We start from the raw sequence: 14,630 nt of genomic DNA on the forward strand, positions 1-14,630 counted from the left end.
GTATTCTTTCATATTCTTTTCCATTATGGTTTATTACAAGATACTGAATATAGTTCTCTGTGCTACACAGTAGGACCTTGTTATCTAAGAGTTCATCTTTGTTCATCAACTGCCACCAGAGGTTTAGTCTAAATACTCCCACATGTTAGCTGGAAATATTAAGTGTGTTTTCCCTATGAGAACATAGTGGAAGGAGACATTTGATTATTCCAGGAAAATCTTGTGAGATACAAAACTGTAGTGGCTTCGGATCAGAACACCTAAATTAAAGCACTGGTTCTACTAAATACAAGATGTGTAACATTGAGTTGGGTGTTTGCTCCCACCAAGCCTCAGCGCCCCCGTTTGTACACAGGGGATAGTAAAACCTGACTGACACAGGTTGGCTGTGAGGATGACAATGGACTATGTAATCTACACTTCTCTGAGCAAACATCAATAGTTACTCTTATGATGATGTCAACTTATTTGCCTCCTTAGATTCGTTATTATAGACAAATCTAGTATTTAGGACCCTATTGTAGGTAAAGAAAGAGTTTGCAAAGGAAACAAAATCACCCTGGCGTTAAAAGGTTGGAGACTTAAGATATTATGTTAGTATTTGTTACTTAAAATTACTCTGATGGATGGATTCTTGCTCTAAGTAGCCCATATTAAATTCCAAATGTAGTCCTATTGGAAGAATAGAACTACAACATCAGCAATACTCCTTGAGGGGTCTTGTCAATTTGACAGATTTGACAGGCAGACAAATTTAATTTATTAAAATATTCTGTATGGCATTTTTAAAAGACAAGGGGTTTTTATTACTGTAAATGGACTGTTTTCGCAGCCTTATTAAAATAAAGGCATAAAGTCAGCTGTTTTTCTTTGGAATTCATTAGCATGAGATTCGACACTTAAAGAATTGCAATCCAGTCACTGGTACTTGTATACTTGGACATTTTGTCTATTTCTCAATCTTTGTTTATAATCTAGGATGTCTCCCTTTAAAGCAAATGGGAATTGCACATAAGAAGGAACATTTTGCCTGTATTATATGTTCAATTTCATGAAGATATTTACTGAAATTATTAGAAGCATTTAGAAAGCGGATGCTTTTCACCAAAGGCCATTGGAAACACCTGAGTAAATTTAGGGTTTCTTTAGACAAGAGGCTTAGCTTTGTTTTTCTTCAAAGAAATTCTATTATTTGTATTGAAGGAATATTGTCAAAGTTAATAGATTTCCTGGTTTTTTTCTAAAGGTCATTTTAAAATTAAACACAATATGTTATAAATTGAAATATTTATACAGATGGTAAGCCAGCATCATTTCTTAGAGTTGTCAGTTTCCTCTTAGCAATAGTTTCATCTCAACTATTAATTCTATCTTGGGAAAATGGCCTTAATCTTGACACATTTTTGCACACTGCATCTGACCAGTGTTCTCATGGCTTCTGACATTTTGGCTGTTTTTTCTCTATAGCCCACCTTGTCGCTCAGGACTGACCAGTGGCCCTCTCCTCCTGGCTGTGGCCCTGGCCTTTCTCCTTGAGTGAGAGCTCCGTCTCTCAGGTGGCCTAAGATCATCACTGCTTTGGGCCCAGCCTCACTCCAAGAAGCCCCTCATTTGCACAGCTTCTCATTAGAGAATTTGTCCTAACTCTGTGAACTAAATCTTAGGCAACCAGTGCATCAATCAATCAAAGATCTTGCCTACAGAGATGTTCTGGGAGGTGAATTAATTGGTAAACTAAATGCTAATAACCTGTCAGTCTCAGTATTTCCACAGCAAAAGGGCATTGCTTCAGTATATTTAAATCTCACTTCTATAGAATTTGTAGGACCAAACACTCTAAAAATAGCATTTTACATAAAAATGACAAAAGACAGTCTATTACATTTACATAACATGAAAAACTGGTCTATTTTCTCAACTATTAATAAAGACTAAACAAAATTGTGTAATTATCTTAAAAACATTATTCAGATCTTCTGTTCCAGTCAATGACTTTCATTTCCTGAAGTTGATGTCTACTTCCAAATGCTTCTTCCTTTGACCTTCTATGGTATTTTTTAAAAAATTATATCTTTGCAATGACCTATATTCCAGGTTGTAGTGGATTATGGCTAATAGTGTGCCTGTCTCCTTTACCAGATTGAGTTCTTGAAGTCTAGACCGTGCTTTGTATCCACATGGCCTAAAAGAAGGCTTGCGTTTAATAGGGACCCAACAAATGTTTAGGGAGTTGATCTCCCATTAGAACATTAATTTAAAAATAGCACTTACTGTTCTTGTAGAAGAATAGTTGCTTTTGAATTAAGTGAACTGAATTCAATTAAGTCAGCATTGGTTGAGCATCTAATATGACCAAGATATTAGTTACTAAGGAACCCAAGATCAAAATGCCAAGATCCCTGCCTCAAGATAAAAAACTATTTCAGAAGGTAATCTGGTTCCCATTAACTTAAATAAATTGTATTTGACATAGGTTAGGGGCTGAAAAATCAGAATATGAAATGGGTGGAATGAATGTTCAATGATGGGTAAAGAGCCACAGGAGCTCAGTGAGAAAGGATTAACTTGGCCCGCTGTTGTCAAAGTAGCGGGTGTTTCAGGAGAAGGAGAGTCTTCCTAGAACAGCTGATATATGAACTGGGTCCTAAAGCATGAGGAGGATTTTGATACAAGGTCAAGGAGGGGAGAAGGATGGTCCACACAAATGAAACAGCATGAACAAAGGCATGCAATGACATGGCTTTTGGAGAGAGGTAAGTGGTTTAGCACAGATAGTGAGAATGTACGATGAGGGGTCAGGGGATGAAGCTTCAGAGGCTGGGGTGTAGGTGGCAGAATGGAGGAGAGCTCAAAGGATGCCATGAAGTCTGGATTTTATCTGGTAAGCTATGGAAAGTCCTTGGAGTCTTTAAGGATATAACAAAGGCAGAACATATCTGGGCTGTCAAGCACTTACTTTGTTGGTCTGTAGAGGATGGAGTAACTGCCTCTGCTCCCATTGCCTTGTGTAGACCCTGTCTCATAAAATTATATACAAATAAAACAGATGCACACGAGGGGCACTGATTTTTTAAATCAGAATGGTGAGGCTGCATGATGAAAAATCTCGTCTGCTCTCTCCTCTGGAAATTGCTCTCTGGGCAAAAGCAATGTTTTACCATAACCCATATTTTCCTGGATATCTAATCCCAAATTAGTAATCTTTCATTCTGAAGATGTGCTCCATTCTTAAGATTTAACACGTCTTTTCTCAACAGGATATTATGGTTTAAAATCTCAAATTAAAATGCTTTTCTGAAGTACAGATAACCATAACCATCACCAAAACCATATTAAACTATATTAAATGTCCAGAGGGGCTAAAGAGAATAATAGTTCCCTGGAAAAGCATGGGATGCTCTTCCTAAGAGTTCCAGGGAAAATATAATATATAAAACCATATATATTTTATAAAACATTAATTGAGTTACATTTTTAGTGCTCAGTTGCATCTCATATCATGTCAAATTATTCTAGCTGTTCAACCAGCCTGGAGGTCCAAACATCACCTATCAAAGGCGGCTGGTTTTCCTCTGCTCCCTCTGCTGGAATATTAGGCAAGGGGATCCTCTTCTTCCTTCCACACGTGCTATAGGTGCATTTGCTTAGTCTAAGATTGGGAGAGATCTTACCTCCCAAAAGGGAACAGGACTGGGGTTTTCGGTAGACATTTTCTGTACTGACTTAACATGGCTTTCGAGGACCCATTTACTGAAGTGGCCCATATGGGAAATGCCTTGTCTCATCTTCACGTCTTACAAGTCACTCCTCCGCTGCCTTCTAAATCTGCAACTCTCAAAGCTGTCTCACCTAGGCAGAAATTAAATTACCAAGAGGAAGAAAGTCTGTATTTCCATCATAATGAAATTCATGAAGTTCATTCATTAAGAAATGCTTGTACAGGTATAACCAGGGCAGAGATAACTTTTCAACTACGTAAGGCTAATCTTCCATCATTTGTAGGGTAATATAATGCAATGTAGATGCCTCAGAATTCCAGCTAATTTTCTAAACAGAAACGAATTTTCTACTGCATGGTCCTCAGGGCGAAGTACGTATAAGTTAATAGGTATAAGTTAATAGCCCATTCAGAGTGAGCTGGTGGGCCAATGCTCACATACTTATGGAGAAGCCAACTCTTCTCCCTTCCCTACTTCTCCCATGCATCCAACAGACTCTAACTGAACGCCTAACACAAGAGCTTGACTTTGCAGCTGCAAGAATAAGTAAGACCCAGGGCCTTTTCTAACAGAGCTCAGTGTAGGGAGAGACAGGTGTAAACAACATCTACAGTCGAGGCAAGTCTGGGGGAGCTGTAAGCAAATTCAGTGGGAACACACAGAAGGAAATTACTAAAACCATGCTAGGGGTAGTTTAGAGATGGGCCAGGAAGGGTGCGTGAATAAGGGTTTTCCATTCAGGAATCAAGAATGGCCATTAGGTAAAGGGGAACAATGTAGAAAGTCATGAAAGAATGAACGAACACTCCATGTTCTGTAAAACCCTGCGAGTTGAGAGAAATGCAGCTGGTTGTACATAGGGGTCAGACCATGGAGCACCCTGACTGCTGCCCCCTAGGACCTTGGCCTTTATCTTGTGAGCAATGGGCCTGTACTGAGAAAGAGCATTGTGGCTGCAGGTGTTTGGATAGAGAAGCCAGGGGGAGAGAGACAGGTGAGGAAGGTATGAAATAGCCAGGTGCGAGGTGAGGACCCAGATTGGGATAAGTAGCAGGTGGGATTAAAAACAGTGGCGTAGAGTATTTTTGGTTGTACCTGGAAAAGTATTCATCATACCTCCAAGATAAAGGGTGGCATGTACTATAAATATAATCAAAAGGGTATAAGAATAGAGACACAGGAAACACTCCCCCATCCCCACCTACACATACACATAGCCAACTCTCTCAATGACTAGGGAGCCTATGAACTCTTCTTCTGAGGCTTTTCTTGGACTATATGCTCGTTCCTGGACCTGAATCTGGCTTTGGCCATAAAGACACGTGAGCAATCTGATAAGACTTCCATGATGTGGGTGGGAGATGTGTCCTTTGTTTGTCAGCTCTAAAAATGCAGAGGCCTCTGTCTTCTTAGAGATGGTGAGGTCTTCCCTGAGTAGGGTTGCCAGATAATATATTGGACAGGAAGTTTTGTTTGAATTTCAGATAAACACATCATTTTTAGTATAAGCAAGTCCCAAATAGTACATGGAACATACTTATACTAAAATGATTATTCCCTCTTTATCTGAAATTCAAAAGTAATCGAGGGGCCTGTATTTTTATTTGCAAAATGGGGCAGCCCTACCCTTGACCTTAATTAGCCTCTCTCTGGCTCAGACCCTGGGCAAACACTTCCGCTGAGAAGCACTAAAGTGTGTGCTGTTAGAAGTTGGGAGATGCTTTACAAAATCGCCACCAGATCTGCTCATTCCCCAGGAGAATCTGATACCTGAAAACAATGGGCTTGGCACTGAGCAAAGAGCTGGCGTCTTGTGGGACTGCTGGAGGGAAAAGTGATTGAATTTTAGAATAACTTCTTTGTTAAAGCAAATATCAGTATATTTCTAATAAAGAAGCCCTCAAGTTTACCACTGTGGCCTGAGTAGAACATTAATGTCTATTTCACAGATTGAGGGCAAGAATTTCCTTAAGAAGCATACGAGCAGTAAAATCTTATATGATCTTTCCTATTTTTTGGAACACTGAATGTATTATAGCTCAAATTAACTTCTGAAGCATTTATTTTATGCTTAAAATTTAAGTCATTGGCTCTATCCACACCTACTATTTTACCAGCCTCTCCTCTTTGAACCAAATTAAGCTCAGAACTCATGTTCACATTAAAAAAAAATAATTGGATTATAAAAGCCAATGGGCATAGCAATTATTTGGAAATGTTAATATATGAGTAATGTTTATTTAGAAAAACACTCATGACCAAACTCCATCAAATCTAATTTTCCCAGAGAGTTAAAGTAACAATCTAGTAGGTTTCCCCCTGCACATCTAAAGAAGATTTTTAGCAAGAGCTTCAAAAATAAGCTTCCTTCTGAAGGAATAATCTTGTGATTTCATGCGAGAAAAATCTCTCCTTGAGGTAAATGAGAGATGAAGTTGTGGAAGTCTTTGTCAGAATTATTATTTCGCTTTCCCCTTTCCAAGCAAATGATAAAAGAACATTTTCTCTTTGGATTTTTGATAGTCATTTTTTTGTTTTTGTTTTTGTTTTCCCTAGAAGCAAACAGAACATGCAGAATACCCTTTAACTGAAATCAGCCTTAAGCTTCATAAATTATATTTCTGTGAGCCTTCTGAGGTGGGAAACCCCTCCAATTTCTGTGAAAGAAATTTAAGTTTCCCTTACAGACAAGCCAGGTGGTGGGATTTCTGGTTTTCCAAGTGATCAAGTGTCACTGAGAACCATGTAAAGTAGAGAAATGCCCCAGTCTTATATTTATTGAGCACCTACTATGTGCCGAACCCACAGTATGGGGAACTGTTCATCTGGGTGCTGCCCATGAATGCAATAATCACAAAACTCACCTCCAGTAAGGGCAGAGGAGACTATTTTTCCTTTTCCCTAACGTATTCAAATGCTTAAATCTCTTATATTGCAAGTTCAAATGAGGTAAACATACAACCTATGAGTTATGAAATCAGAGATTTTATAAATTATGAAATGGTTGGAAAATAAGATCTCAGCTTTTCTGTCTTCAGTTTGAATGGAGAACAGGTATCCCCTGTTGAAAAGCTTATTAGCTTATTTTATCCTCTCATAACCTCTCCACTTCATTTTGTGTCTTCTTTCGCAATTACTTTCTAATCTTTACAGCTTTCCTTTGAATCTTTTGTCGATTTTAGAGAAACAAGGAACATAGTCTTCTAAAAGTGAGACTAAAACTAACTGCAACTCCCACATTTTCTTCTTTCTGTTTATGCTTCGTTTTAGGCAGAGCTGCCTTGCTGTCCCAGTTACTTATTAGCTATTTTGCACCCTAGAATGTTTCCTCCTGTTTTTGTAGATCTCAAGTCACTCTCCATTTTATTTTTAAATAGCTTGCATGTATGTGTGTATATATATCTATATCTCTGAATGAAATCATAATTATTAGCTATAGGTAGAAATGTATTTATATATATGCGTACACATGCACATTTGCATATATGACATGTGTAAATTATTATATGTATGTGTATACATATATATACATGTATAAGGATTATAAATATGTGAGTGTATATAAACAAACACACACACACACATATATATATTCTGCTAATAGCTAGTAATTGTCAGCAAAAGTATCGAGTTGGATCTCAGACAACCATTTTCTAAATGTTTCCAGAATGTTTCTTAATGTTTCCAGAAATCTGGAAGCCTATGTTTTTCACCTGCAGACCCTTTATGCATGTGGCAAATCATCTCTGAAAGGCCCACCTAACTAGGTTCTCTTCATTTGTCTAAAAAAGAGAAAGCAGAATGATTTAAAAATAGACATGTAGATAAAAGTAAATCAGGTAGCTCTGTTATGTTTGTACAGTTAGTATTAATTTCACTGAAATTTGACCCTGCTCCATTTATTAGATGCCAAAGACACTGAATTCTTAGGGGTGTTGAAAGCACACACACAACATAATCAATAAGGTAATGTTTGAAGACTGTTAGGATAAATGGATTACTCAGGTAATTCTTTTGTAAACAGCAATAGCATGCTTTTCTGGAAAAAAAACATTATTCAAACAAAAGTGTTCACCACAAAAACATGACACAAAGAGGAAGATAAACAACAAAATTCTGAAAGTCTAGTAAAATCAGGTAACATCATTGAACTTACAGCTGCTTCTGTGTTTGATGTTCTAATCTGGCACAAGTGTTTTATAACTTTCAGTGACTTGATGGTACCTCTTCATTTAATAAAATACAGTCATGACAGGCATTTAAATTTTTAAATACTGAGGAACTTTATATCTATTTGGCTCATTAATATACTTTTAATTTTTTAAAAAAGAAAAGCAATACATGTAACTTCTACAGAATTTTTTTTTTATATACAAAGATATACTTTGAGAATAACAGTGTTTCAGGACTGGTTTTGTTTGAAGTAAGCCTAGCCTCCCTTCTCCCCATTCCACCTCCTTTTTTTTTCTTAATTACCAAATGTGTAGCAAAGCACTCCTTGAAGTAAAAATATTCATCTTTTTTTTTAGTAGTTTGCTTTTCAGAATCACCTTCTGAAAGTGAGAAAGAATGGGGGTCTATGGATAGTTTTCTTCTACACCACATCACTGATGGGACCGACCACCAGCTAGGCCACACTCAACATCATGAAAGTTACTATGAAGCTCTGTTCTCTTGAGGATAACGAAAACCCAGACTAAATCCCTGACTTCTATTAAAACATCAGGAGGCTTTTGGCTTAGTTTCTATAACTCTGATAACATCCAGAGATATTATATCTACTCACAATAAAAATCAAGTCTACTGGTACCATCTTCCAAGAGACCTTCCACCTTCTTGGTGTCATTCCCATTGAGAACGTCCTGAAAATAGACACATTTTCCAGCATAAAACTATTAGACAATATCTTGATAATAGCCTCTTCATGCTGCACTACAATTAGAATTATTCTGCCACTGGTTATTATTAACACTGACCAACAGATAACAAATATTTCAGGAGTAATATAAGGAATATACAGACCTTTCAAGTTCCCTTTGTAACTAGTGTTTTTTTTATTGTGAATTTGTAGAAGTATCATCATCAACCCAATCCTTAATAGACCAATATAGTCATGAGTGCTACTTTGGCTGCCAAACTCTTATTTTTATTGCTAATCTAGTCTCAGCAAGTATCAACCTAAGCCTCTGTTATAGTGACCCTCTTAGTAAGAGCAAAATCAGATTATGTGCCATCAGAGGAAATAAATCTCAGTATTAGGTGTGAGAGACCATTCATTTCTTTTGCTAAAGTCCCACCCTCTGAGTGACAGGTAGAAGACAAAATGTCAAGAAGGAGTCCTATTCGAACAAATGCTTAGGATGGTATTTAATACAGCAGAGAGCCAAGATACAGTAGGAGGACACAGTAAAGAATGTGGGCTGTGTAGATACAATAAAGAACTTCGGTTTAGGATCCGACATCTGTTATTTGAAAGGGGAATAAGTTAGGGAAATAAATGATTTCCAGTTCTCCATACATGCAAATGTTAAGTTTGTTATTACAAAAGTTTTGCTGTTGTATGTGCTGAAAGAAAAGCATAGATAGGCATTTAAACATTTTTTAAAAAATAAATCACTCAATAGGCTTAAGAAAAATACTCTAGTTCATAGTTCATTGAGCTGACCTTTTGAGTCAAGATCAGGGAATGAATCCAGGCTGAAAACCAAAAAACAAAACAGAGATGAATCATTTTACCATGAAAACAAACAAAAGAAAGGCATTTCCAGTCGCAGCTAACCTCGACTAGTTTTTATTGCATTATTTTTGAAATGCCAAGAAACTGGCTTTGGCCATAATATTTGCTGTCCAACTAAATCACAACTGTCAGTAGGTGATTGCTTGCAACAATTAGCTAAACACCGTTATTTGACAAATTCCCCTGGAAGGGACAGAACGTAGATGCTGGAGGTGTGTCTGACACACACTGAATCAAGTAACAGTTAATCAGGCTGGGGCTGCAGCACAGAAGAGAAGTTGGTAAGTCCTTACCCAAGGAAGGGGTTTCAGACAGCCTTAATTTTTTGAAAACCATACGATCGTCCTGATCCTAGAAGTTCTTTCCGGTTTTCAGGAATGAATTGTGGGACTGGCTAAAGAGAAGAGGGAAAAAGCCACCAATTCTACACTCGTTTTTTAAGAAGATCAGGGGGAGAGGAAGAAAAATAGAAATGCAAATGTGGAATGGTAGTGGTATACAATATCGAGAAATTAACATCATGGAACCTGCTAGCAATTTCCACCGAAGCAGTAAACCCCTTAACTGACGGAAATTCAGCACAATATACACATGGATTAACAACTCCACCATTATAGGGCTGCCGTTAAAGCCAAAAAATTAACTACAATATTCAAAACCAGAATTCTCATAAGGTTTGAGAAAAATAGAGTGAAAAGGCAATGTTAGCTAAGCTTTTAGCTAAATCCACTCTTAATGGCCCCCAGTATTTAAACTATCATGGATTAAAGCCATGAAAATAAAAATTTCAATTTGAAATTTTATTAGCATGTTGCTAAAATGGTCAATAAAAAAACATCAACACGATAGGCTTTGTTGACATATTTGGACAACTGCTCTCTCGATTTTAAGACTTTATTTCCACTTCCCCACCTTCTGAGATTTCTGTGTTAGGAAAAGCCAAACTAAATACACTGGCTATGGTGCTGTAATAATGCTGGTTTCTGGAATGTTGCCACGTCTTTCCCCTCCGTCTCCTCCAACCCCTTTAAAACTGTGGTTATTTTTGAAACGCAGCCCAAGGAGGGAACCATCTAGGGTTGAGAACAAGCGCCCTTGTCAGATTCAAGTTCACGGACACCTGGTGAACCTTCTCTTGGCCAGGGGGGCGGGGCCGGCTCTCCTCACCAAATTCGCTGCGCCATTATCCTCCCGGGACCGGGAAGGCATCCCTTCTGCCAGCAAAGGAGACTCACAGGCAAACGCCGGTGGGGAGTGGCGTTCGCTTCCCTCGGTGGAAAGAACGGGAAGCAAACGCTGTCTAGCTTAGCCCGGAGCCTGGGATACAATGTCAGGAGACCAGGGACTGGAGAGGTGAAAAAGTCCCGGACAGCCTCGGGATAACCCGGAGTCCCGAAGTGCTTGCTCCCTAGTGGAATTATTCACAAGTGCATGAGGGACAGGCTCGATTTCTTGGAAACCCTGCAGTCTGGGGACAGACACATCCATACTGGAGCTGAACCATGCCCTGAAAGGATCAATTCTCACCTCCCACCGGTCTGTGTGTGCACGTTTGGGGCGGTGATGGTCCCTTTCTAGTAGGTCGGGTGTTAGTCACTAGACCAGTGACTCTTGGGGGAGGCCTTGTCCCTGCTCCCCTCGGCCCGTTCTCCTCTCCCCACTTACAACTCAAGGGGCAAGCGCACGCTGGGTCTCCCAACACCATCATCACCACTGGGGGTCTCAGCCGGGCGAGCGCGGCCTCTTCAGTCCCGGGACCAGTTACTGGGACTACCTGCCACTTGCCAGAAAGATGCGAGGCTGCAGCCCGGGCGCTGGCCGCTGCCGGCGGCCACTCAAGGGGGTCGGGGGGTGCTGAATCGCCGGCCTGGAAGGCCGCGTGCGGGGGAGGGAGCGGGGCGCGGGGAGACCGGAGGGGCGGGCGGCTCCCCCACCCCGGGCTACTCCTTGTCGTCCGCAAGGTCGGCGAGCTCCCGGAGCACACGCAGGCGGCCGCTGGCGTCGATGCGGCGCTTCTCGCGGATGAGGTCTTCCAGGCTGTGAAACCTGGCCGTGTGCACCTTGTTCTCACCCAGGTGCACCTTGAGATAGTACTGCTGCTGCGGGGTCTGCGTGCCGGCCGGCACCTCCCCTCCCGCCTTGAACTCCCGCTTGCCGAAGCGGCACCAAGCGGCGAAGCTCTCCGAGTTCGTCCAGCAGATCTCCTCGCTCTTGAGGCCCAGGTGGCCGCAGGCGTTCTGCACCACCAGCTCGGCCACCAGCGGGCGGTAGCGGTACCAGCTATTCACCACCCGGCCCACGTTGGCCGCGCCCGCCTCGTACAGGCTGTCCTGGCGGATCTCGCCTTGGTGCAGGTGGATGATCTGCCCGCCGCCCACGTACACGGCCCAGTGCGGGGCGGGCGCGGGCGGCTCTGGCGCGGGCTGCAGGCACAGCAGCTCCAGCAGGTCGCCGGGCTCGCAGAGCGCGGGCAGCGCCGTGACCGCGTAGACGCTCAGGTCGGCGCCCTGAGGGCCGCCGCTCATTTTGGAAAAGATGCATTCCTGGCCCCGAAAGGCGGAGAACTGAGTTTCGTTGAGGGCCAGCTGGTGCAGCAGGTGGTGGCGGCGGCGACGGCTGGGGCTCTCCGGGCGGGGGGCGCAGCCCGGGGAGGCCTTCACGCCAAACTTGTCGGGCTGGCCTCGTTCGTCCAGGTCCTCCTCCTCATCCGAGAAGAAGTAGGCGACCCCGACCCGCAGCTCGTCCTTCTCGATCCCCGACGGGTCCCCAGTGGGCAACTCGCTGTAGCTGAGGTGGGTGATGCGGTCCAGTTGGTTGCCCATCAATGACGCGGCGAGGCGAGGGCCAGAAGCGGGGATCTGTGGAAGCACAGAGGAGACGCAGAGACACGATCAGAGTCGCGCTGCCCTTCCCCAGGACGAGCAGTGCCCCTGGGACCTGGCCGCCCACGCGCCTGCACTGGAGTCAACCGCCCCGGCCGAGTCCACCTTGCCTCCCCGGGGCCAGGACGGGCACGGGAGCCAGCAGTCCGGCGGGCGAGAGCGGACGCCACCACGCAGCCTCGGACCTTGTACGGGAACCCGGTCCAACTCCCACAAGAGAACAGGCAGGAGCGCGGGAGGGCGTGCGGGGTCCCAGTGGGAAGGACAGCGCGGGTTGTGGCAGCGTGGGAGTCGGGACACCCAGGAAAGGACGGAGGGGTGGGTTGGAAGAAAGAAGGAGCGCCTCAGGCCCCAGAGCTTGGAGCAAGCTGCGCTCACATTTTCAGCCGCCACCCTCTCCAGCCCACCTCTCAGTTTTACCCTAGGTCCGTGCTCCTCCCCGACAGCGCCTCGCACAATGACCATCGGACACGTTCATGGGCACCCACTTGACCCCAGCACAATTTTGCACACTTGGAGTCCAGACACCGACAGGCTGGTACACCGGTGTGCTAATGTCACATGCAATGACAAACCTTCGCGACGACACACTCAGACCCCCACCTTCGTACACGATTCCAACCCCACGCTGGCACGCTCGCCAGTGCACGTACACCCACGCACCCGGGCACGCTTGCCCACACAGGCAGGTGCACTCTGCCCCTTAGTTCTCCTGCCTTCTCCCCAGCAGAGCCAATCTGGCTGCGCCAGGGCGAGGCTGCTCTGTCTAAAATAACCTAACAAAGAGGCAAGGGAAGGATGGGGGAAGCCAGTGCGGTGTGTGTGTGCCGGTGTGGGTGCGGGTTGTGTGGCGAGGCCCACTTTCAGCCAGAAGTCCCCTCTCCCTCCTACCCGGCACAGGGTCCAAACAATCGGACGAAGAAAACACGTTTCCAAGGCAAAGAAAGCTGCCTCTCCGTACCCGTGATTTCCCTGCTCCCGAAACCCCAAACTCCTTTAAAGTCTCCAGGTCCCCATGGGTGCTGCGGAGGTGGTGGTGACGAGCGTGTCCTGGGCGGCGCGTGGGGCTGCGGCTCGGCTCTGCCCCGCGCGGATCCGTGCGGTGCGGTCCCCGCCGCGACGCCCGTGCGCCTGCCGGTCCGCGTTGGCAGTGGCGCCTGCTCCACCTGGGCAGTCCCGACTCCGCTCTGGTTTCTTACAGCCCAGCCGAAGACTCTAAGTAGCCAAAGCAGCTGGCTCCAGGGCCCGCCCCCGGACGCGCTCATTGGTTGGGGCTGATGCCCAGGGCTCGTCAATCTCCGCCGGAGGGGGCGGGGAGCAGGGGCGGGTCTCCAGCGCGCGCTCCGCCCCGCCCCGCCCCGCCCCGCCCCCGCGCACCGGCGCGCGCGCCGCCCCCGGGAGCTAGGTGTGAGCGCCGGCCGGGAGCGCGCGAGGGGCGGGGCGCTTCCGTAGGACGGCTCGGCCCGCTTCCATCCAGCAGCTTTGCCTACCGATCTTGACTGGGCGCGCCGTCCGACCGCGTTCTCCGTTCCGGGAGAACAGACTCCAGCGACCAAGCTGAGTCTGAGGGTGGAGAAGAATCCCCGGTGCACCCCGAGCCTTTTGCGCGGCCCCGGGCGGGGAACGACGTTGTCAGAGGCGGGCACCCGGGGGCCCTGCTGCGGACCCCTGAGCCTGGGTTCCTGAGGGCCCCTGGGCTGGTCCTCGGCGCACAGACTTTTTCCTGCCGGGCACCGATGCCTTTGAAATTGTGCCTGCGGTGTTCGATTCATCTCCTTTGACCTGTGCGAAGCTGCTGACCCAGCACTGGCGCCTGGTTTAAAAGGAGCGCGGTGTCAAACGCGAATGAAAAGTCGGAGCCTTGACCAACCCCCTCCCTGACTGGGCCAGAGTTTGGCCTCCAATGGTCTGTCTGTGAAGGGGGCGCATCAGGAATGTCGACAGTGGGACATAATCTTGTTTTCCAACCCCCAGAACTGCCATTGCTAAGGGATTTTTGTTTGGTTTCGTGGGAGAAGGGTGTCCAGCAGTAATTAATGATTTCATTCCTGGATGGAAAGTTAATGAATGCGCTCTGGATATGGGATGCTGAAAGGTGACTTTCACACGTGTGAAATTTTAGATCAACAGTTTAAAAAGCTTATAACGTTAAGACCTGAAGAGTTCTTAGACATCTAGTTCTACTTTCAAGGCTGGGCTCCAGCAGCTTCTCGGTGGAGCCTACTCTCTGTACCCAGGGAAAACTGGGTGCTTCCTCTTTGTGCGCCCTTGGCAGCTGGTACAAACTCTTAG

General features: G+C 44.9%; 1 protein-coding gene across 4 annotated transcripts; it reads right to left on the reverse strand.

The window, feature by feature from the left end:
- Positions 1-8,012: 8,012 nt before the first annotated feature.
- On the reverse strand, positions 8,013-13,529 carry LRATD1 (LRAT domain containing 1). 4 transcript variants are annotated; one of them, XM_059942187.1, is made up of 4 exons: positions 13,300-13,385; positions 11,122-12,314; positions 9,385-9,416; positions 8,013-8,581 (listed from the first exon to the last, which is right to left on the reverse strand). In XM_059942187.1, exon 2 carries the CDS (start codon positions 12,276-12,278, stop codon positions 11,397-11,399), a length of 882 nt encoding a protein of 293 aa, XP_059798170.1. In that variant the 5' UTR covers positions 12,279-12,314; positions 13,300-13,385; the 3' UTR covers positions 8,013-8,581; positions 9,385-9,416; positions 11,122-11,396. The 4 variants fall into 4 exon arrangements, with proteins under 4 accessions (XP_059798170.1, XP_059798169.1, XP_059798171.1 ...); XM_059942186.1 differs by having other exon boundaries at positions 8,013-9,416; XM_059942188.1 differs by having other exon boundaries at positions 8,013-12,314; positions 13,300-13,529.
- Positions 13,530-14,630: the final 1,101 nt, after the last annotated feature.

The sequence above is a fragment of the Balaenoptera ricei genome, chromosome 13, assembly GCF_028023285.1.
Source record: "Balaenoptera ricei isolate mBalRic1 chromosome 13, mBalRic1.hap2, whole genome shotgun sequence".
NCBI classification, from domain to species: Eukaryota; Metazoa; Chordata; class Mammalia; order Artiodactyla; family Balaenopteridae; genus Balaenoptera; species Balaenoptera ricei.